This window comes from Pholcus phalangioides, unplaced genomic scaffold (assembly GCF_987345545.1).
Source record: "Pholcus phalangioides strain wild (caught in Gottingen) unplaced genomic scaffold, Ppha-v1.0 ptg000009l_1, whole genome shotgun sequence".
Lineage (NCBI taxonomy): Eukaryota > Metazoa > Arthropoda > Arachnida > Araneae > Pholcidae > Pholcus > Pholcus phalangioides.
Genome location: NW_028301602.1, coordinates 2219585 through 2244025, shown reverse-complemented (window position 1 = coordinate 2244025; position 24441 = coordinate 2219585). Strand labels below are relative to the sequence as shown.

Sequence of the window (24441 nt, the reverse complement as noted above, 5' to 3'; positions counted from 1 at the left end):
AAGAAAACCCGGGCAGCGCCGGGTATTATAGCTAGTTTTAAATAATAAACAATAAAAATATAATAAATCCAAAATATATGTACTGAGAGGCATATTTATTGAGGAAAAAGACATTTTATTGGAATTTTTTTTTTCCATTGAAATCACTCAAAACAAATGAAATTTAAATTAAAAAATTATATAATTTTACCATTTTATTGTCATGTCAAAATGGTATCAATTTAAATAAAGAAATTGTGTATTTACCTGTGAGCTGAAATTCTGTAGAAATTTCACATATCATAGAAATTATTTTACTTATTGCTTTCTTACGATTTTTATTTTTTGTAAATTTTGATTTTTGCTATCCTGGTTAACAGGATAGTACTCAAAGATAAGAAGGAAACTATAGACCACTGCTGTTTTTACTCAGTTTCCGGGCTTTGAATATTTTTTTAGTTTAGTAGCGTTGTGTGATTGAGTTGACTTGAATGAGTCGAGTTGCCCATTCTCCCTCACACGACGCTACTTAAAAAAATATTCAAAGCTCAGGAAACAATAAAAACAGCACAGTCTATAGTTCTCCTTCTCATCTTCCAGTACTATCTTGTTAACTGGGATAGGAAACATTGTAATTTATCAAAAATAAATAAAAATCGTCAGAAAGAAATAAGTAAAATAATTTCTATTATATGTGAATTTGCTACAGAATTTCAGCTCACAAGTAAATATACAATTTCTTTATTGAAATTGATATCATTTTGAAATGACAATAAAATGGTAAAGTTATATAATTTTTTAGTATTTCATTTGCTTTGAGCAGGGGTGCAAGAGCTGCGCCAATTGCGCCAAACTGCGCTGAAACGGTTTTCTTGCTACATGGTGCGCCAAGGCGCCGAATCCTTGCGCATTTGCGCCAATTCTTGTTTCTGGTTCGCGGAGGTACCGCTAATGCACTGTAGTGCGTCAAATACCGGGAATTTAGGAAAAAGAAGCATGAAAATTTTGTTCACGGGACGCGTTCTTTCCGAGACACGGAAAAAATTACGGAGGGAGAAACTTTAATTTTTTTTTCACTTCCCACCATCTACCACAATCGCGTTATGTCGTGACCTTGGAAAGTAGTTCTACTACCTTGAAGTATAAAGTCCTATACTGTTAACCGGCGGGCTATCAAAGTCCCTGAATGAATATACCGAATTTTCTGATTTCGGAGACCGTTTTTTCTCCTGCGGGTTATATACCGAAAATTACGGTAATTTCGCGGCTGCCAACCTGCGTTCAAAGACCGCATACATCGAAAAGAGGATTGGTTTACTCGTGTAAATTACCGACATTTTTCGAAGATCATTGGAAAAAAATGGGATCTGTCAAAACTCCAGTTAAAATATTCATAGTTTTGTCATCTAGTCACTATGCGGTCGTGTGATTATCGTCGGCAGTTGCCGATCGTGGCAATTTCACATTGCGAAAATCCGGATTTGGTGAACACAGCGGCGGCTCGAGGAAAACAATTTCTACCCATGCGGAATCTGTTTTTGGCGCTACTGACGGCGTTTTTTTTTTTTTGGTAAACAAAGCTTTTTTCACCCTTGCAATTCCATTTGGCACCCCTCCTAGAGCGGCGCCCAATATGGCCGCACGGTCCGCCACTGCATTGGTGGGGAGGGGCATGCTCTTAACAATAGTCAAAGGAAGGAGTTTGTACTAGGAGCATGTGCTCATTTTACATAACTTCTGTGAGATACCTTTTTTATATTAATGTCCTACCTTTCCAAAACATGCTGGAGAGAATGAAACGTTTGCACTCCCTCTCGTGCATTGCTGGGATGGTACATTACTCCCTCACGTATTGCTGGGATGTTGCTCAACATTGTATCACCAACAGAACTATTAATTATGTGTGATGAATGGGTTGCACTACAATGCAAATAATTACAAGAAGTGAAATCAGTTCAAAGAATAGATAGATATTGGGCAGACATATTCAAACTTTATAACCTTGAAAGCAGCCCAAAGTTCAAAATTTTGCCAGTTTTGGTGAAGGCTTTTTTATCTTTAGCACATGGTAACGCAGACAGTGAAAGAGAGTTCATTGTTAACAAATAAATAAAAGTCTGTTCGAGCATTGAAAAATCTGTCCATCCAATGCTTTAATGGAATAAGACATATAAAATCTTATGTTTGAGGGCATCAAATATTTCAAAAAAATTGTCATCGAGATGTTGAACTTCTGAAAGCGACTCTGATTCGTAATCTATTAACATGCTATTAGGTTGAGAAATTGTTTAAGTAAATAAGGTATTTATATTTTTCTCGTTTTTTTGCATTTTGCTTTTAAATTTAATAATTCCTTTAAATTTTGTGAGAAGCTAATTTTTTTCACGGAAACCCTTATTATATTCTGCAAGTACTTTTTTTGCTAAATCAGGATGAATAAGATTTTGGTGTTCAAGCAGCAGAAATTCTTGTTGCCTAGGTTTTCAGTATACATGCTGTTTAATTTGAAAAGAGTCTAATAATTTTTATTCGTCATTTCAGTAATGCATGTTTTAGTAGGGACAGAGATAAGATAATTCAGAAAAAATTTAAATGGATTTTAATTTGTGAAGGAAATTTATTTAGAATTATTTGTTTCAACCATTTTTGGCAAAACTTTTGGCATTTCACAGACAAATTACTCCTTATATTGCAGATATAGTTCGTTTTTAGTTCTGCTCCATTTTCAAAATTTCTGCTCCAAAAATGAAATTTGCTGCTCCGAAATAGATGAGGGCCGCTTGCACCCCTGTTTGAGTGATTTCAATTTAAAAAATTTGCAATAAAATGTCTGTTTTTTCCTCAATAAATATGGCTCTCAGTATGTATATGTTGGATTTATTATTATATTAGTTTATTGTTTGTTAGTTTTTTAAAATATTGTCTAGTAGGATTTTCAGTAGTGTTTCGTGAAATGAAACGGTAAAAGCTGCTGTTCCGAGAGGCGAAGAATAACTGTTTGTTTCAGGGAATGATTTTCTCTGAATAACTCACGTGCTTGTACATGACCTAAATTACAGACATTCCAAGCAAGGGAAAAAATCAGGGAACATCCCTATAGAACATGTACTTGTTTAGGTACATGTTGTGAAAGTAGACCGTATTTTGAAAATTCCTAGAGGTGCTTACGAAGGAACGTCTTAAAGAGTATTGTGGGGCCCGGGCCATGTGTTTTTTCTGAGGCCCTACTTGCCAAAATCACTTGGTTACTGCTGGAATGCTTTTTGTTCTTTTTGTTCCTTTGTCCATGGTGATGGTTTCCGGCACTCCAAATCTGGATACTCATCCAGAGTATAAAGAAGAGGCTATGGTTTCTGCTATCTGATCTTTCATAGGCCAAGCTTCTGGCCACTTGTGTGACTGTTCCAGACTCTACCACGAAGCTGAGCTGGAAGAGATCTCGGCAACGGGATAAGTCCAGTGGCAAAGTTCTGGCGTTCATTCATTCTGCCACCTTGTGAACTTGTCAACACAAGTCAGAACGTGCATATGTTCTCGTGAAGGTGTCGAAAACCGATTGGCGTCGTGTACGATTGAAAATCAAGCATTCAGTGATAGGAAGTTTTTCAAGCATGTGTTTGAAGTGTCTTATGGCTAAATATATAGCCAACTGTTCTTGATCATAAATGCTATAGTTATGCTCTGCTGACATTGTAACATTATTTTGGGCCCCCCATGGAATAGTCCTAGATCATATCAGTATTGCCAGATTTCATGTCATTGTATTTTTATTCTGAATATTTATGCAAATAGCACTTGCCTTTCCACAGGAGATGATCGCGCATCCTGATTCGATGGTGAAGCAGGGGATGCTGGGAATATCCCTTTAAATAGCTGCAGTATGCTGGAAACGGCGCAAATATACCGAGTCACCAATGCACTGAACTGTTCCTACTAAGGTGTTTCGCCCGGTCGGGTGCACGCCGAACATCGCCTTTTGCATCGTCATGAACCTGCAACGTCCCTTATGGGAGTTGTTTGCCCGGTTTGAAATATCCAGTAATAAGGTGGCAAACGACAAGTGGAAAATGATTGCAAGTAAACTTTCGCATGAAATATTATTTATTAAATTCAATATAAAGTTAATTTTAACAGATTAGTACAACATGGAGCCCCCTATTTGACGTTAACAGAAAGATACGGCTCACCAATTGATGATCATCAACAGTCAAACTTTTATGCTGATCGGACATCCGATGTTGTTAGTCACTTCGACGTAGCTTTTCCCCGCAAGTATCAGTGGAGGTCTCTCGATTGAGAGCCGGATCATTTCGATCAGCACCAGGAGGCCTCTCGGTTGAGGGCCGGATCACCTTGATCAGCTCCAGAAGGGCCTCTCGGTTGAGGGCCGAACCACTTTGGTGTCACTTACTATATGTCGCCTTGACAAGGCCAGCTGCTACGTCTATCATCAGCAATGAAGAATTTTGACTATGAAGATTAATTAATGCTTTCGATTCTGGACCTGCCGGGAAAGAAATTCAAATACTGTAAACTCTTATATTTCATTTTAACTAATTATCAGCTTATTTTCCCAGCCTAAGGCCAATGGATACGGAGAGCAAGACGGTGAACCGTCCTACTAGAGGGCTTCAGTTGAAAAGAACAAACAAACAAACGCAGAGTGCGAAAGCTGTTACAAAAAACGTCCGGTATTTAAAGGAAAAACTCCAGACCGCACGTGTCTAATCAAGCCAATCGGCTTCGAGGTCACCTCATTTGCATGCGATCGTAGGCGGACATCATCACGATCGGCCTTGATCGTCGCCATGCGATCACAGCTGCTGATGAATAGCAACAATTTTTATGACAACAGATTTACATGACGGCGATGACAGGCTTTAATGCCGGGGGACCATCGGCACGTTACAAACTGTCGATTGAGTAGCGGACTTACACACAGCTCCGTCTGGTTGCCGATCGCCTCTACCAACATCATGTGCTAATTCTGGTTGTCAGATTTCTTCACATGGCTTACTGATCAAATTGGAATACATCGATTCTACTGGTACGGAAGTTTGTTGGAGATGCCGTTCGCCACCTGCTTCCCTGATGCCGCGGTGACATCATAGAATTACGGTTGGGACGATTTAAATACCTCTCAATTTAATCGTATGACTCTTGTGACGGTGGTCCGATGCTATGTAATTGGTGAGATCAAAACTTTTTCTAGAAGCTGTTGGTATAAGAACTTTAACGAAAAATCTAATATTTATAACCAAGGTTGAATGATATAATAGTGTGTACGATCTGATTTTCGAAATGTTAAAATAAATGTTTTAAAGCAAAGAAAAAAGTGTTGATTCATTCTTGTCATCTGTAGTGCAATAATGGGTCAGGAAATCACTAATTGAACCGGGAATGCAACTTTCTTGCGTTGCAACGTCATTTTTGGTGGAAAAAATCCTAGGGGTTGTGTAGAACCCTTGATGCTTTGTTGTAACACCGCGCTGAGTGAAATACTCAGTGTCGGTAACCGAACTCAATTGAGTACCAGGAACCGCGGGTGTGCAAGAAGTGTATTCTCAGCCAAGACGTTTTTTGCATTCTCAAAAACGGATGTGCTACGAAAATTGCATAATTTATTTTGTTCCTCCTTTTAAAAACTTTTTACTTACCGAAAATCACTTTTTTTTTCGAGGATCCTGACATTTTTTGGTCCACCTCAAGCTTGCATGTTTATGGACTGAAGCCAAAAAAAGGAAAAAAAAATAGCTAGACACGGATGATTCATCTTATTCTGTGTCTTGTGCTTCATTGTGCGTTACCAAGAAAACTGAAGGGTGCTTGCCCCTCTCCCTCACAAAAAATTACACGTGCCCTTAGATGCTAAGGGTATTATGGGTTAATTGCACCGGGAAGACAGTGTGACAGGCAAATCACATCCCTACAGAACCTATCGTTAGCTAAAATACAACTGACCCTCCTCCGGCTATGGAGTAATCTTTCATTAAAACTAATTACTAATTAACTAATCTTTTATTCTCTTAAGATCTTACCACCATAAGAAAGTCCAAGATCACACCATATTGAAGGCTCTTGGGAGGGGCGATCGCCCCCTGCCTAGATCCATCACTGCTCCCCCTTCCAACTTGCTTTGACAATTTTTTTTTATCTGTAGTACAGTTGACATTTCATAGAAATAATGTTGAATTTTTAATCCGATTTTTGTATTTGATGTTTTTTATTCAGAATATTTACAATTTTATATCTTACTGCTATGCAGCTTATTTTCATGGCAGATGGTCTCATTTCTACTGCCGATGAAGGATGTAATTTAGTGGTGTTCACAGTGATGGATCCAGAATCATCTATTGGTATAGAAGAAGTGAGTATCGTCTTATCATAATGGCTGATGTGATCAAATAGTATAGACTGATGAAATTTATATATATATACTAGCCACAGAGATGCCATTGACCTATTATAACGCGTCAAATACCCGGAATTTCGGAAAAGGACGCATAAAAATTTTGTTCACGCGTCCTTTCTTAGTTCTCTGAAGAAGAAAAAAAATGGAAAGAAAAACCTCTTTCTTTCCCTTTCACACGACCTTGAAAAACTGGTTTTACTACTTTGTACACTACTGTATTGATATACACGCGGATTGTTGAAGAATAAGATGAGGTATATCTAGTTGCTTCTGCAATGTTTGTGTGTGTGTGTTGCATTTACCGGTTCTTTATTAATTTAACACCAGTGATCATTGAATGGATGACAATAATGAATGGAACAAGGCTTTGGTTAAATTATAAACATTTATTCTATTAACTATTAATAATTAGTGCATTTTTACAAATAATTATCACAGTTAGCCTTTTCTCTCAAATATTATGACACTCTCTCACTACTATGTCCAGGTATTCACGTATTAGTTCACATCGTCCACAAGACACTCCAAGATGTCTCAGTCAATCTGTGATCTTCAATACACACCACGGTAGGAGAAACTTTGATACCAGGTTTGGACGGTTTTGTCTTGAAATATCTGTTGAGACTATAGGTCAGCCATTGTGTAGAAAACTGGAGGGGGACGTCAAGATATGTCCAAGGGTAGCTGATCTGGCCACTAAGGGGCCATTTTTTGACACCACCACCCCCCCCCCCCTGTCAGCGAAATTTCGTCAGCAGCTTAGAAGAGTATTTCATGTCTTCAAAAAGGGGTGGTTGATGATGTAAGCAACCTCCAACCCCCCCCCCCCCCCTGTTGTCATCAAAAGTCAGCGACATCTCTTAAATAAGTTGTATTTGTTCAATTACTTCGTTTTTTGTGATGTTGCCATGAATTATGAAATCGTGCAATGTTATAATTAAGTTATTTTGCCATGGCTGGCTATCGTTCCCATTCTGCAAGCAAATTTCCCACATGTTGGATGTCATTAATTTTAAATTTTTAAGTATTTTTTCCCCTTTACCAAATAAAATTGCATTTTTTCAGGAATATTCATGTCAATTTTCAAGTCGTTCTGACAATCGTTCGTTTTTTACAGTGTTTTGAAATCAGAACCTTAGTTATAATCACCCTGTATATCGTAAATCATTGCTAATTAATCTGCATTATTTATGCTTCATTAAATACTCTTACATTATTATTCACTTAATTTTTATTATAGTTTTTGCAAAATAGCTTCCTAATTAAGCATACTGAAAGTAACTGAAGAAAACATTTTTATATTATACGATTAATAACAAAAGAATTTTCAAACACGAAGTAATCCATTGAGTTAAGCAAAAAATAATTAAATTGCAAAAGTTGGTTTTTGTTAAAATGTAAGAAATATTTATTGATTAATATGGGAATAGTGTTAATTACCATTAATAAACATTTTAATGTTAATACTATTTAAAACAAAAAAAAACAGTTTAAACCAAAAAAAATCCAGTTTTTTTACCAATCCTGGATGATAGTGATGCGCATGTGATCAAAATTTCCTCTTTTGTTGAAGTTACGTACGTGCGATGACAAAACATGAATAAGCCGAAAAAACAATCAGTTTTAAAGATACTTATTCCCTGATGAATTTCCTTTCATCAAATGTTTCAGAAAGGGGCAGACTTTTTTGTACAAGTTGTGTTACAGACATAAACATCGATCATGGTGGAAAGACTGACATCATTACCCATGTGAAATCAAAAAAACATTAAACGAGTGTCACAAAAAGTCAGTGTTCTTCAAAATTGACGCTTTTTCCCTTCGTCTTCCGATGATTTTAGAGTCATTTGCGCAGAATGTTTGTTCACGTCGTTTCTGATTGAACGCACTATTTTTTTTTTTTAGATCACCATTGAAGTTTTGGCCTCCAATTTTACTTGTTTTTTCATAGGGATTTTATTCCCAAAGTTTTAACTTCCATTCAGGACCGCAATTAGACCGGGGAAAGTGTGCATTTTGGTGCCCCCTTGTAATTTTGATGGAGAGGTTTGGGAATAAAATTTGCGCCCACTCTGGTCCAGTGCCTGGAGCATGAGACCTGTCTGCTCCCCTTAGTTGTGGCCCTGCTTCCATGTGTGTAAAATCCCTATTTTATTTGACTAATATTTAAATATAGATTTTATTCCGTATGCTTTAACTTTTATGTGGGAAATCCCTATTTTGTTTGGAAAAATCCCTTTTGTATTTATTAGGGAGTGGTTTTAATATAAAATACGGGTCCGTGCGAAAATTTTGATATGTCCAGGTCCCAAAGAGTTGTCACCGTTTGTCACTTCAGAGCTTTCTGGTTGCTCAATAATTTGAGAATGTTCCATTGGAATGGGTGACGAATTTCCACTGGGTGTAACCAGTCTTCATTTATCCATTGCAGTCATGCACTGCAAAATAAAAATACAAAACATTAGCACAGAAGGCTTAGCATCAAATACATTGACAGTGACCAAGTTATTCAGTACATACATCTAACCTTGTTGTAGACCCCTCCCCACAACAATTAAGTGCCTGAATTTTTCAGTGAACAAATCCTCCATATGTACAGATTACACATGCTAATTTGTGATTCAATATAATGCCAAACTCGTCGGGCCAGAAATTTGCGAGACAAATGGTGGCATTACATCTGGGTTTGACTTTTTTTTAAATGAATTCCAAGGTAAAATACCAATTTCAGTTTTCAAACAAATTTTTGAAAAATAAAATATGACATCCATATTTTTATGGGCATCTTTTTTCAGCCACCTCGTTGGGCATTTTGCCTGTTGTGGTGTTGTATTTGTATTAAAACCTCATAACAGACTGAAGGTTATCCGTTATAATGAAAGTATGGTTTACATAGGCGGAAATAGAACTGAAAGTCTGGTGGGCATGTGATGTTAATTTATTTATACTCATATAAATTAGGTTAGTTTTCTCCCCCATTGACGCTGAGATTGATGGGGGCCTTCCTCCCCCTGTATCTCTACTCCTGCTGGTTTATAACATAATTCTTATATAGTTGTAATGTTACAGGGCGTGCATCAATGAAAGTATAGTAATTAGCTAGGCTTATAAACAGTGTTTATGTGTCGAATAAAAAACAGCCTTCAACATAGGTTGAAGTTGAAAAAGATGAATACAATGGTCAATGTTTAATCGCCTGCTTGGAAATGCCTGTTAAAACTAGTTAATATTATTTTAGATACTTTTAGATACTTAGAACGAGTTTTATACTTGTCTGATAAAAATTTTACAACTTTTTAGCTTTGCTGGTTATAAGCGAAGTCTGTTATAGTGAGATTCTACTGTATGCAATGTTAACTACCTTGAGCATCTCATTATTTTTCACAACCACTGTAAGCAAAAGTGACAACCTTGTTTGTAATCAAAATAAACACTACAGAAACACTTGTTTGATCTCTAAAAAGCATTGGTGTTTTTTCCTCAATTTTAGTCATCTGCCACAGTGTTAAAATCTTTTAAAGTAATTTGGCCTTCATGTCAGTAAATAGTGGAATCTCCACTATTACTGACAAAACTTATTACTTCAAAATAGTTGGAAGTGGCCCTATTCCCAGGTGTAAAGAATATCTATGCAAACAGGGGCGCCAGAAGTGTTTCAAACCTGTGGGTGTTCATCTTGAGCTTTACATAGAAAATTTTAATTTTTGAATAAATTCTGTCGGTGCTCAGACCCTGGCCACATATATATATTATTGTGAGTGATGGAATACCCACAGCACACTCCCAGCTTTGACGCCACTGCATGTAAACACATGCAATGAAACCAAAGCATAGGTAATTTGAAAAATTAATGGTAAGAATACAGCACAAATTTGTGACTTAAACAGGGTTTAAACATCTTGTGTTGAGTATATATAGAGAAGTTTCTCCCCATTAAATTTAGTTTTGTGCCAACTATGAGAATGTCATCACAAATATTGAGTTATCAGGGTAGTCACTTATGGAGGACCTACTGCACACATTTATTTTTAAACACATTAATATAATAAAAGGGCTGGCATTTCTAAAAACATTTTTAGAAAATGTAACGAGGCAATTGTTATGCCCACCTAATTAATTTATTAAATCATTAAAGTAAAAAATCACATTTTAAAATTTTTAGTGAAAAATTTAATCATGATAACATTGCAACTGGGCTCAAAGCACGTGCTTTAGACCCTCCTCCCGGCTGGAATTTCTCACAGACGGCCATCAAAAACAAAGCCTACTTTATTAAGCCAAAAAAATAAAAATTCATCCCATGCTCACTGAATGCCATGAAGATATGTCCAGTTTTCATCACGTTCATATATGTAAACAATGAAAAAATAGCTACACTGCTATGAATAAGTATTGTTTATTATATGAAGAAAAAAAAATGCTACATACCTGACAAATTTACTTCCTTGCCTATTTCACTCCAAGCTTTCTCAGCAGCATCCTTCCTGGAGTAACTGGGCCTCGTGTTGTCATATAATTCTGGATACCAACCAAACTTTTGAATTTCAGATTGAACACCTCAATTTTTTCCTGACGATTTGGGTGATTAGATTAGAATCATACTTCTTTTCACATCACTCGAAACACCAATCACTCCCTTGGCAATCGGCATGCATAAAAATTGCCAAGCAATCGGGCCATTGGCGGTTTCCAACTCATTTAGTTGAGAAGTGAGGGAGAGGGGAAAAAATCGTGTGCACATAGTTCGCTTGCCAAGAGGAATCGCTCCATGTGCGGACGGTCTAATTGTTATGAAAATTGCTGTTGAACATTGGTAAAAATATCAAAATAATTTATTTTTTAATATTTTAATTTGCATTTCTTATTTTTCATTAATTTTTCTATATCTATATCTGTATGTAATTTATGTGTGGACTTCCACAGGTGATCGTTAAAAAAAATGGCAGATATCTAGAAGCTCCGATAGTCAGAGTGGATGATGATGATGATCCACATACTCTAACTGTTCTTGCTGCTGGCAATGAAGGCATTTTCACTGACTATGTATCAGTTTTCAAAACAATTGCGAAGAAGTGTGTTTTTCTGGGTAAGTTAAAAATGTAATGCATTGAAGCCCTCTTAGAAATTATTGATTGCATAGAATTGGTTGTAATTTTTGGCAAGGTAGCAAGAATCTACAAATTTCTCTTTTCAAATTTTACAGGAAAACATTTTTGGGGGGAAGGGGGCAAAAGATTTTTAAAAAACCAAAGATGTGCATGCATTAACCATTCTTTTGAAAATTGCATAGATGGATTTTATTTTTCTTCTGAGTTGAAAATAGTTATATAATAAATATTTGTCTTCTGTCTTAAGGTTCAACTGGAATGGGTTCTAAAGCTGCATTGGTTTTGTATTCTTTCATGGGCAGCATGGTTGCCGGCTTGGCAGAAACTATGAGTGTTGCCGAGAGAGCTGGCATTTCACAAAAGGAATTGTTGCATGTGCTAAGCCTTTCGCCACTAGACTGCAAATTCCTTATAGACAAAGGAAATGGCAAGTAGCAAACACAAATTTATAATTTCATAAAAATGCTGAATTAACAGTTCTAGTTTGTTTTGCCTCAAAGTAGGGCTAGACGAATCACCAAAGCCAGGTCGCTGGCGAATGAAAAATTTATATTAGTGCCTAAAATTCCTTTGTGTAGTTACTAAATTCATTTCTGAGGGCAAGACAAATTTTTCAGACATTATGCCAATGTGTGTACCAACGTAAAGGGTCAGTATGCCGTGGAAAAAAAACCCAAATATTTTAGACCATATTTCTCACAGGAAATTTTTTTCACGCCTATAAAATATCTGGCTAGCACCTAAATTGTTTTTAATTTGTGAAGCCCAGTCTTAGTTTAGTCTACCCAATTTTATTGAGAGGACACCAAATAAGGCAAATACACGAAAATACAAAAATCCTAATGCATTTCGACATCAATAAGTGTCGTCTTCAGAAAGAAAATATTTAAACACTAGTCACATTAAGTTTCCACTTGGGTTGAATACCAAATCTTAGCACTTGGTTGCTGAGTGGATAAAGTGCATCGGCTGAATGGGAAACTTCGTCAGCATGACTAGTGGTTGAATATTTTTCCTCTGAAGACACCACCCATTGGTGTCAAAATGCATTTGGATTTTTGTATTTTCGTGTATTTGCCTTATTCGTTGGTGTCGTCTTAATATTCTTGGGCAAAGTTGATCAACTCTTCCCATCTTAGTTACAATACAATGGCATCAGCCACATGATTTACTTCAAATTCCGGATTGATGAAACATTTAACCTAGTTTTATCTGTGCCCCTTACAACAAGGGCTTATAACATGAGCAGAGATACGGGGAGGCATTGCGCGCCCCCCCCCCCCCCCCAGCGTCAAATGTGGAGTCAACTGATCTAATGTATATATGAATTGACATCATCTTGTCCCCCCCGAGCAATAATGACCATGCCCCCCCCCCCAGACTTCCAAGTCTATCTCCGCCTATGGCTTATAATGCCAAATGTAGCCTGCAAAGTGTAGTCCATCCGGCATGTCAAAGCAGGGTCATCCTAACAGCAGGCCGAGCAATGCACAGGGACCCATAAAAGTATGACACAATTATTGGTAATTACCATTCAAAGTCATTTGAGTCCCCTAATGCATCAAGAGATCTCCTGGCAGTTCTTGAATGAGTTCATGTATCAACCCTTACAGAAGTAATGACGAAACATCTTGCGTAACTTGATGCGCTTTATTTCAGCAAATCCTGAAATATCTCTGGTTCTTAAAACCACATCATTTCGGCAATCCTTAGCCAAGCTAGCTCTGTACAACAATTTTTCCCCGATAACATGTTCCCCCCAAACTTGATGATAAACTAACAATGGGCAGGGTCAGCTTTTGGTCAAAGTCTGATAACAGAAGCGCAGAGAATGTTTTTCCCTTTTCCTTCGAAGTGCATATAAACAGAAAACGATAGGTTTTCTTTCTTTCTTATTATTCTCAGTATTATAGTGGGAAGTCATTTATCAGCTGTGTGCTAGATTGGAAAAACATTTTTCTTGAAAATAGGTGGCATTTTGCAGGGGATTTATTGATTTCCACTATAGCTGTTACTGCTTAAAGGGTTGACAACTCTGCAGAAGGTGCTTCTGAATGCACCCTTGGATGCAGTAGTTTGTGGCCACAGTGGCCATCTCTCATATCTATCTATTCAGCAGATTAAAAGCTTGTGCAACATTCAAATTTTTGATCCACTCTGTTACAATTAATTTCTCTGGAAAAACGCTATAAAAATGTTCAACTTGATGCCACCTTTTGTACATTTGAAATATTATACAGGTATGCCTCTCATAATTGGACATCCTGTTCATCAGTTCTGATTCACTGTTACAATTCCTGAAGACTGTGCATGAAATTACTGGATAGATTTGTCAAAAATATTGTCCAACCATATCACAATTTGTCATTGATAGGGGTTACGGATTGGTGTCCAATTACTAGCCACTGTAAAAGATTCTAGACATGTTTTTGGCATATATTTTCATTTAATTTTTGGTTAATTTTTCATTTCTGTTACATGCTTATTACAGAAATGATGAGGAAGACTTTTGCCCCTCGCATGCCATTACAACAATTGACCGCAGCTATGAGAGATACCTTGAACATGTCAGCCAAGTACAATCACAGCATGCCGCTGATTGCTGCAGCTATGGAGATGTTTATCTTGGCTAATGCATCAAACCTAGGAGAGCGGGATGTATCCGCTGTTTATATACCTGTTCGATATTGAACAGACTCGATGAATCATCATAATGATCTTTTCTTCAGCTTATTTTTTCTGTTATATTCCCAATTTTTGCCTTTTTGTTGTTGTGAAGGATGTGCTGCCGATGGTAGCCTATTTTCTTTTTAATCTTCTCATATGTCATTAAAAATGTAATTGATTTTTTAATTTTTTGAGAAGCATTGTCTTGTTTCAACCACTATTGTGCCAATGCAGTGATGACCAGACTCAAGTGTATCAGTAATTCAAGATTAATTTTTTCACTGGCATATCGTTAAAATGGGGGCAACCAAGTTTCATCAAAATGTAATTACTATCATCTAGTACAGTAGTGGAATAGTCCAGAGGGGGCAGTAGAGAAGCTACAGATGTTTTTAACATAGGATCCTATGGGTTCACTTGAGCTCAGGGCGATGAGAGGAATAATTTTCTGATGAAGTTGGCGATGGAACAAATAGTTTGGGAAACTATAATCTACAGTGCAAGTTCTCATAACCTTTTATACCACAGGCCATACATATACATATTGCTATCATTCATGAGGCCAGAGTGACCATATCACACATATTTTCTGTAATTTTGACCATCTCATCTTTTTATAAAAATGGCCCAACAGTCAAAATAGCCAATGGCATGGCTGAAAAAAAAATTTCTATAAAAAAGCAGGGTTTTGAAAAACCAAACTGGTTTTATTCAAAAGTCAAATAAAAGTAGCATAAATATAATTTTTTTCCTTGAAAAATATATTGGTTCATTATTAGTCAAAATTTTTCATTCTTACCACATTTTATATTCTTGGGGACATTCTGGTGGTACATCTTCAAATGGTATAAGTGGTTTTTTCCCATAAAGTCTCATAAAAGTGGCCTGAATGTATATATTTTTTTTCATATAAAGTGTCTTAGTTATTTAAAAGAAACCAGAATTCCTCATTCTTACCACATTTTTTAACAGTTGGCTATATTCTGATGCTCTATTGTTAACAAATTCATGAATAAGGATTGCATCACACATCTAAATGTAGTGGTGTATTATCTCACAGGGTTTCTTTTTTTTCCTTCACAAAGAAACATAGGAAGCAAATTTCCTATCTGTTGGATGAGTACAGTGCCGTTAATTTTACTTTTTAAATATTTTTCCCCATTTGCCAAAAATTTCATTGCTTCATGAATATTGATGTAAATTTTAAAGTCATTCTGATGGTTTTTTTTAAAGTGTTTTGAAATCAGAACTTTACTTATAATCACCCCGTATATCGTAAGTCATTGCTAATTAATCTGCATTATTTATGCTTCATTAAATACATTATATTCACCTAATTTATCATGGTTTTTGTAAAATAGCTTCCTAATTAAGCATGCTGAGAGAGAAAGTAACCAGAGAAAAACCTTAATGTTATTAAGTCACTTAGTTACTTAGTCAAACCTTGATAATGAGTCACTCTTGGGAGAGCAAAAATATGACTTGATAAGCGGAGTGACTCGTTAAACAGAGTAGGCCATAGCTGTGCCAATTCCTGCCTGAGGACAATTGGCACTTACAAAAAGTGACCCGGTAAGCGGAGTGACGTGTTAACCGGGTGACGCACTAACTAGGTTTGACTGTATATAAAGTATTAAGAATTATGTATATATATTTAATATTTTATATTTAATATTTTATAGTTATTATATATTTAAGTAATTATGTATTAAGAATTTTCAAACGAAGTAATTCATTGAGTTAAGCAAAAAAATAACTAAATTGCGAAAGTGGATTTTTCTAAAAATGTAAGAAATTTATGTAGGTTAATTAATATGGGAATAGTGTTAATTACATTAATAAACATTTTATTTTAATTATTTATTAGAAATTAGAATGATTTTTCAGAAATTTTATTGTTTTTAATGTTAATGCTATTTAAACCAAAAAACTGGTTTAAATCAAAAATACCCGGCTTTTTGGTCTTGTTACCAACCCTGATAAAAAGTATGGATTTGTGTGTGTGGTGTATGTGGTCTGTTCATGGTCAAGTTTGCAGTGAAGTGAAAGGTAGAGAGAGTGAATCCTTCTTGCTGCAAAATGTAGTTCTTGATATATCAGAGGTTGATAAGAGCATAAATGCACCGAAACGTTCAGTGCTGTGATTCCCACGTCGGGGCAATTTGAGTTTTTCTATGAAGGCGTGGAACCTTCTGAACTCTCCATTTTTTATATGAATTCGAACTTTTCATTTTTAAACAATTGATTTATTTTTATCTTTAAGTGAAAGGGGTTTGACCAAGGGTTCTTAATGCTTTGCGTTCCATGAAATTTTTTTTGTTAGAATTAGGTCCATGAACCCCCCCCCCCCCCTTCTTCTTCCACCTGTGCCAGCAAATTGGATAAATGGAATTGTTTTGTTGAAAAATGGAAATGCAGCATGGGCAAATGAATGGAGCATGACGTTTAGCGTAGATAAATGCATGGTCGCTCATTTTGGTTCGAACAACCCACTGTTCTCTTACGAGTTGAATGGTGTCACTATCCCGGATGCAACTAGAGTCACCGATTTGGGAATTCTCATTGACGAGCGACTTAAGTTTTCTGAACATTGTTCAGCGGTTGTCAAAAAAGCAAATAGAATGCTTGGTCTCATTTTCAAAAAGGTCTCTTCGCGTTCTCCTAAAGTCATTCTTCCGCTTTTTCGAGGCTTAGTTCGTCCTGGACTGGAGTATGCTGTAAGGTTTTGGAGACCATACCTACAGAGGGACATAGACTTGATTGAAGGGGTGCAGAGAAGAGCTACGCGTGTCCTTATTGGCACACAGGGCTTGAGTTATGAAGAGAGACTTCATTTTTTGAATATGTTTACATTGGATGAACGTAGGTGTCGAGGAGATATGATCGAAGTGTTCAAAATTTTCAATGGGATGGATAGGATGGACCATGAACTTTTAGTACACCGCCAATCGACTGCTTTTACAAGGAGACACCAGTATCGATTGGTGAGGGACAATGCAAGGTTATGGTGTCGCAGGGAATTTTTCTCTAATAGGGTTGTTAATAAATGGAATAGCTTACCCCCGGAGGTAGTAAATTGTAACACAATTGACACGTTTAAAAAGAAATACGATAAACATGCTGGGGTAAATCGAGAAGCTATCCATTCTTAGAATAAGACAACCATAAGTATTCTTTATGGGCATTATATAATATTTTATCATGTGTATATATTGTTTATAATTTGTTGTTAATTGTATTTTGAATGGGGTTGCTGTATTTTTGAAACATATGACATCCATATTTTTTATGGGCATCTTTTTATCAGCCACCTCGTTGGGCATTTTGCCTGTTGTGGCGTTGTATTTGTATTTGTATATATTTGTTTTCTCATCTATGCTCTTAAGTCTGAGGACCCCCTGATTAGAACCCACTGCTTTTGACTTAGGCTGGGGTCACACTATAAAAGTTTAAAAAAAGTTTGTTTATAAAACGAAAAATGTAACCAATAAGCGTATCTGTTGCATTCGAGTGAGTAACCAATAAGCTTGTTTTTTGTTAAAGTTGCGCATAAGAGATCTTTTATCAAACTTATACAATGTAATCCTGGGCTTAGTAAAAGTAGACAGAAATGGAAGGGGGCAAGAACCCCTGTTTTTAGAATTCAACGCAACGCGGAAATCGGTTATTTAAAAAAAAAAAACCCTATATAAGTTTCGCCATGAGTGGGGAGGGTACCCACTAACTAAAGTCTGGAGGACCAAGATTTCAGAGATGTGTGTGTGTGCTTTGGTGTGGCAGGGCCTAAAAAGGTTGGGAACCACTGTTTCAATGTTATTCATGATTTTATAAATACTGTAATATTGAAAAAGTTTCAAATTCAATCCATTTATGAAAACAATTGCAAAAATATTGGTTTCCATTGTCCATGCTGCTTTAGCAACTGCATCTACATGTTGGCTTTATATTCCCAAGTTTCCTTGCCAAAATTGCTGTTACGTGTTGATCTGCATCCCGTTAAAATGATTTTTTTTCCAGTGCCGTTATTTATTGAAATTAAAAAAATTAAGCCATGTTGGACATATGTAATAGAATAATCCAGAATACTTTTTTCCCCTTAATCAGCCGCAATGATTTCGGATATCCACTCATTGATTACACAAATGTTTGCTTTTGGTTGATATTGTTCCGGATAACTTGCAAGTTCTCGAAATAAATGGAATGAAACAATTTGCAGGACGACACAGGTTTATTCACAGGAAACGGTTATTTTACACGCATAAACAAGCAGACAGAATGCGATCGACAAATAAGAATCTTGTACTGAGTGTCAACAACACTGACTACTCTCTATTCTTCGCATCGTTTTTAAAGACTCATCGAATTTTCCAGAAATTCTATCTTAGCACCAGTCTTGCGGCGTCACCGTATAGAGGTCAATGATTTGCGTGTTTATCTTTACACTTCCGGTTTGGCAATAGAAGATTACTGTTCTGAGGGGTTCTCAAAAAATTGCGATACCGATGTTTTTTCGTAAGTGGCCGTTCAAGTATTACGTAAGCAAATTTTTAGCCATTTTTGACCCCTCCCCCCATGTCAGCAAAATTTTGTCATCCCTCTGAATCCTAACTCATATTTTCATAAGGGGTGGTTGATGGCGTAAGCATTATCCAAACTTCCCCCTTGTCATCAAAAGTCAGCAAATCGGAAACCCCCTTTTCCCCCCCCCCCTCATCGATGATGACGTAATACTTGAACGACCCCTAACAATATAAACAACTTGTCAGCTCCCCCAAGGAGAAACATCTTCGTTACCAATAAAAATACTGGCAAGAGAGAGAGAGCGGCTACATCAAGGCAGGGCTCCCACTCGTCCTACTTTTTTACTAAATCCTATCGACAAAATTTGTGTAATTGATTTTAATTAAACAGGAAATTATTGATATATTGCCAAATATTACAAATGTTGGAGAATGCAATTAATGATTCTGCCAAAGCAGAAATTGTATCATTTTTAAGGTAATTTAGAGGAGGGGTATGTGGACCATTTGATTAATTTTTCATCTGCTTAGTTTGAGGGTTCAACAAGTATAGTAGTCATTAAAAACTTCTGTCTGGATGGAAAAAATTATTTTGTATTTATTATTTCATGGTCTTGGACAGTAACTAACATTCATCATTCAAAATTACTGTGCAAATAGGTGAAACAACAGTTTGTATTTCAAAGCAGTTGGATACATAGGTCTATTCTAGGTTTGATGATTCTGATGCTACCCAATAGCATTCAGTTATCTTTCGTATTTTTAAGGCATGAACAGGCATAAACAATATTTACAATGCTCAGCAAAGAGCTAGAAATGGAAGTGCTTCATTTGTCAAAAATGATTACACTGGCATTGAACAGTAAAATGTGAACAAAACAGAAAAATTTAAAAAATGATGGGCAACGCAGTAAAACTATCTGGTTCACCTTGCCTTATATACGTCGGATCTTGTAATTCACAAATTTTTTGCACTGTGCTTTCGAAAGTGATCTCGAAGGTGCATCATTCTTAAAAAATGTACGTCTTCGAAATTTGCAGTGCCTTGTCGAAGAGAGTTGGCAAGCTCGTCACTTTGGAAGACTCCAAAAAAGAATGTAATATATATGAGGAGAGACAGCAAAGAATTATCTATGGTCGCTAGTGCACTGTTTTGGCCAAAAATTGGTTTTGTAACCAAGTCATTTGTCATTTTGTTTTGGCTTGACTGAAATAGTGCTAGGGGAAAAAAAAAGTTAATTGAAAATTAAAAAAAAAAATTTTAATTATTAAAATTTTTTTTGGGGGGGATAGGGTCTAAGGGGGTTACCCTCCCCCATCCTACTTTTTAGTCCTGCGTTTTCCTACTTTTTCTCATTTTTTGAGTGGGAGCCCTGCATCAAGGAGGTGAAAGTTATATATTTTCCCCGGCACAATGTTGTGAAATCTTGGATGCAGTACGTACACCTCCAAGTGAAAAAAGTTGAAACAAATATACATCTTTCCTGATGCAGCCGTTCTCACCACAGCACGTCGGAATTGGCAATCGTTAGCGGAGTAATAAATATGATTGCTGGCCTATGACAGAGAAAAATTAATGCAATGAAGAAAATTACCGTAATTAGAGCCAACAGTTTTTTGACAGAGTCATGGTTAAACCGGTAGAGCAGATGTGAATACCCCCCCCCCCCCCCATATTTTTGGGATGACTATATAAGTTTTAGGGGGAGGGGGGAAGGAGACACAGCAATATTTTCTTACAATGCTTTCCTGAAATTTCAGTATTACTTACAGTGCATTAAAGAGTAAGTACTCCTCTAATAATTGTTTTTTCTCCAAATTGAAAAAAAAATTATTTCAAAACCACGCTTTTTTTATTTCTGAAAGTATCGATCGATCAGCTTTTTTTCATCATCTAATTGTTTTTTAAGTACTACGCAATTTTTTTTACATGACATTACACCATAGCTGGGGGTGACCATTGATCAGGTATTTCAAAAGCATAATTTTATGATATACATATTGTGTATCATAAAATTAACATTAAATGTGTCAGTTGTGTTAAAATTTACTACCTCCAGGAGTATGCTATTCGATTTATTAACAACCCTATCACATAAAAATTCTCTGCGATACCACAACCTAGATTTACACCTTACCAGTCATTACTGGTGTCCCCTTGTAAAAGCAGCCGATTGGCAGTGTATTAATAATTCATGGTCCATCCTATCCATTCCATTAAAGTTATGAACTCTGATCATATCCCCTCAACACCTGCATTTATCCAATGTAAGCAAGTGTTTACTAATTTTATTTATTTGTAAAATAAACACATTTTTGCCATGGGCATCTCTTGTATATGAGACAGCTAAGCAATATTGAACAAATCTTGGTTCGAAACAATTCAAAATAAGGTGACAACGGGTTAAACAATTCCACTTTTCTTGTTTATATTAATAAAAGATAAACTGAAGAGCCAAAAAAACTGGTACAGGCATGCGTATGCAAATAAAGAGATATGGAACCAATCAGAGTACGGCGCTGCGGTCGGCAACGCCTATATAACACAACAAGTGTCTGGCATCAGTTACTGCTGCTACAATGGCAGGTTATCGAGATTTAAGTGAGTTTGAACGTGGTGTATAGTCAGCGCACGAGAGATGGGACATAGCATCTCCGAGGTAGCGATGAAATTAGGATTTTGACGTACGACCAATTCACGAATCATGAATATCGGGAATCCGGTAAAAAATTAAATCTACGACATCGCTGCGGCCGGAAAAAGATCATGCAAGAACGGGACCAATGACGACTGACGAGAATCATTAAACGTGACAGACGTGCAACCCTTCTACAAATTGCTGCAGATTTCAATGGTGGGCCATCAACAAGTGTCAGCGTGCGAACCATTCAACGAAACATCATCGATATGGGCTTTCGGAGCCGAAGGTACCCTTGATGACTGCACGACACAAAGCTTTACGCCTCGCCTGGGCCCGACAACACCGACATTGGACTGTTGAGGACTGGAAACACGTTGCCTGGTCTGACGAGTCTCGGTTCCAATTGCTTCGAGCTGATGGACGTGTACGGGTATGGAGACAACCTCGTGAATCCATGGACCCTACATGTCAACAGGGGACTGTTCAAGCTGGTGGAGGCTCTGTGATGGTATGGGGCGTGTGCAGTTGGCGTGATATGGGACCCCCGATACGTCTAGATACGACTCTGACAGGTACGTAAGCATCCCGTCTGATCACCTGCAACCATTCATGTCCATTGTGCATTCTGACGGACTTGGACAATTTCCGCAGGACAATGCGACACCCCACACGATCTTCTGACTCTAGACATTTCCGCTGACCACCAAAATCCCCAGACATGAACATTATTGAACATATCTGGGATGCCTTGAAACGTGCTGTTCAGAAGAGATCTCCACCCCCCCCCCTTACTCCTACGGATTTATGGACAGCCCTGCAGGATTCGTGGTGTCAATTACCTCCAGCACTAATCCAGACATTAGTCGAGTCCATGCCACGTCGTGTTGTGGCACTTCTGCGGGCTCGCGGGGGCCCTACACGATATTAGGCAGGTGGACCAGTTTCTTTGGCTCTTCAGTGTATATATACATATATTGAGTATATGTTCTTTGCCCCCTCCCGTAAAAAGTTGAAAAATGGCGGTCCTGCTTTCTGCCAAAAAAGTCGGGATTGTTAAAATTACGTGCACATAAGGCAAGGCAAGGGATTTTTGGCAGTACCTGTCTGCAGACAATAGCTGCCCTCATAACAGGCCCGCGGGGGGCCAATGTGAAGGGTAAGGGCAAGGGAGCTAGCGTATGTGTTTTTGTGATGTGCGTGTAATTTAGTCAGAGTCCGGAAATTTCCGAAAAAACCAGGAAAAACTCAACATGTCCTTTTGAACTTGTTAGTAATATTACTTATTAATATTTTGGCAGGAAAAGTGAACTGCTTCTGTGACGTCAGCTGGTTTTCGCCATAGTCTCACCTCATTGGTCGGTTGAGTAGCTAGTCAGGGATTCGCTGAAAAAATGAAAAATACACAAAAAATACAATTTATTAATTCAAAATTAGTTAGAAGGTGAAGAAAAAGAAGAATAGAATTAGTAATTTTAAAAAAGATCGTAGTGGACGGATGAAGAAGATTTTTATAAAATTTTTAAAGTCATTTCCGATATTTCTATCAGAAATCACAAGTTTTGTGCACATAAGGGACGTACGGTCATCCTATAATATAGTTAAAATAGGCGGGCAGGGGGAACCAATCGCAATTGCCATCGATCTCCATTAAGTAGAAATATAGAGTTATAGTTTATATTTTATATCACAGATGGCAGCATAATTGGAAACGATGCTTTTGTAAAACAATTTTCGCTCAATGAGGCTGTTTGGATCATGTGATATTTCCCTTTTTTTGAGGGACATACAATATAACCAAAGTGCGTGTGTGGCGACTTCCTGTGCGATTCATGAAAGAAACGAATCTAAATTAAAGAAACATAGAAATGAATCGTTTTTTCGTCTTTTTAATGGGAGCTAGAAGTTTCGAATTTTTTAACTTCAAGTTATCGATCTGCCTGTTTTCCCTTCAAAAAATGCTTGCTTAAAGCTGCAGAATTTCTTCAATTTAATTTACATGGGCTCATAATTAATTTCAAAACATCCTAAACTATATGGATTGATGCAATTGGATAATATAAGACAATACGGAAACATTGATTCTCATTTTCGTGCTTGAGAAGATGTAAATAAAAAGCTGAAATCAATGTCATTGCACGGATATCCACCTCAAAAGTGGGTCTGATTAATGACTAAACACTAAATACGCGCCGGGTGCAAAAAGCGCGTGGGCGTGTAGGAAAAGAAAAAGTGCAGAGAAGAGACTAAAGACGAAAACTGTTACGCGGGTAGTCTACGCTGTACGCTATATAGTATGGGAATGAAGTTGGTTATCTCCGTTGAACTCCGTCTAAAAGTTGTTAAGTGTTCATGATTACAATAATCTAGAATTGTGTCTAAAAGTAGTATTATAATTATGTGTTAATTAATTGTTAATAAAAAGAAGATTAGGATTATCTCGACTTACGTACTCTTCTCTTCAGGCTCATTATTTTATATTTAATTTTCTAGACTTCGTATCTCTAAGCGAGCTCAATATTTCGAAAACCAAAGATACAATTCCATTTTTAAAATTATTGATATGGCGGAAAACCCCAGCTAAATTTCCGCATTTCTACGCTGAAATCGGCAATTTTAACATTGATCTCTATATGGGGATCATCCAGTGTATGTCTCGCAGGAATGATGATGATGATGACGTCTATTCAAAAAGCCTCATTAGTGGTTACCGATGGAGAAAAATATATTGATCGGGATTATTTTTAATAATGATAATTGTACATATTTTTTTGGTGTGTGGCTCGCGACTTTCTTTTTGTATTCATTAGTTTTAGCACGTTAATTGCTTTCAGACCGAACACAACTCAGGTCTACGGCCATGGGTAAAACTTACTACCTATAGCGAGTTGTGCCGAATGCAGGGCCGCAACTAGACGCTTTGTCAGCTGAGGCAAGCACGCATTCTGTGGCGCCCCATTATAATGATGAAGAAGAGGTCCGGGGCATCATGCCGCCTGTACCTCCCCCCCCCCAGTTGCGGCCCTGGCCGGATGTGTAAGTGTGTGTAGTACCTAACAGTCTGAGTGCGTACAGTCTGAATACAGTTCAATCCCGTTATAACGAACTCCAAGAGA

At 37.1% G+C, this 24441-nt stretch overlaps 1 protein-coding gene across 1 annotated transcript in view; it reads left to right on the top strand.

The window, feature by feature from the left end:
• Positions 1–14352, top strand: part of LOC149081622 (uncharacterized) — a 57139-nt gene extending 42787 nt beyond the window's left edge. The window contains exons 9-12 of the mRNA XM_089237036.1: positions 6245–6346; positions 11315–11477; positions 11747–11926; positions 13991–14352. Of these exons, the coding sequence (XP_089093162.1) occupies positions 6245–6346; positions 11315–11477; positions 11747–11926; positions 13991–14190 (645 nt within the window). The 3' untranslated portion in view covers positions 14191–14352. The remainder of the gene's footprint in view (positions 1–6244; positions 6347–11314; positions 11478–11746; positions 11927–13990) is intronic.
• Positions 14353–24441: the final 10089 nt, after the last annotated feature.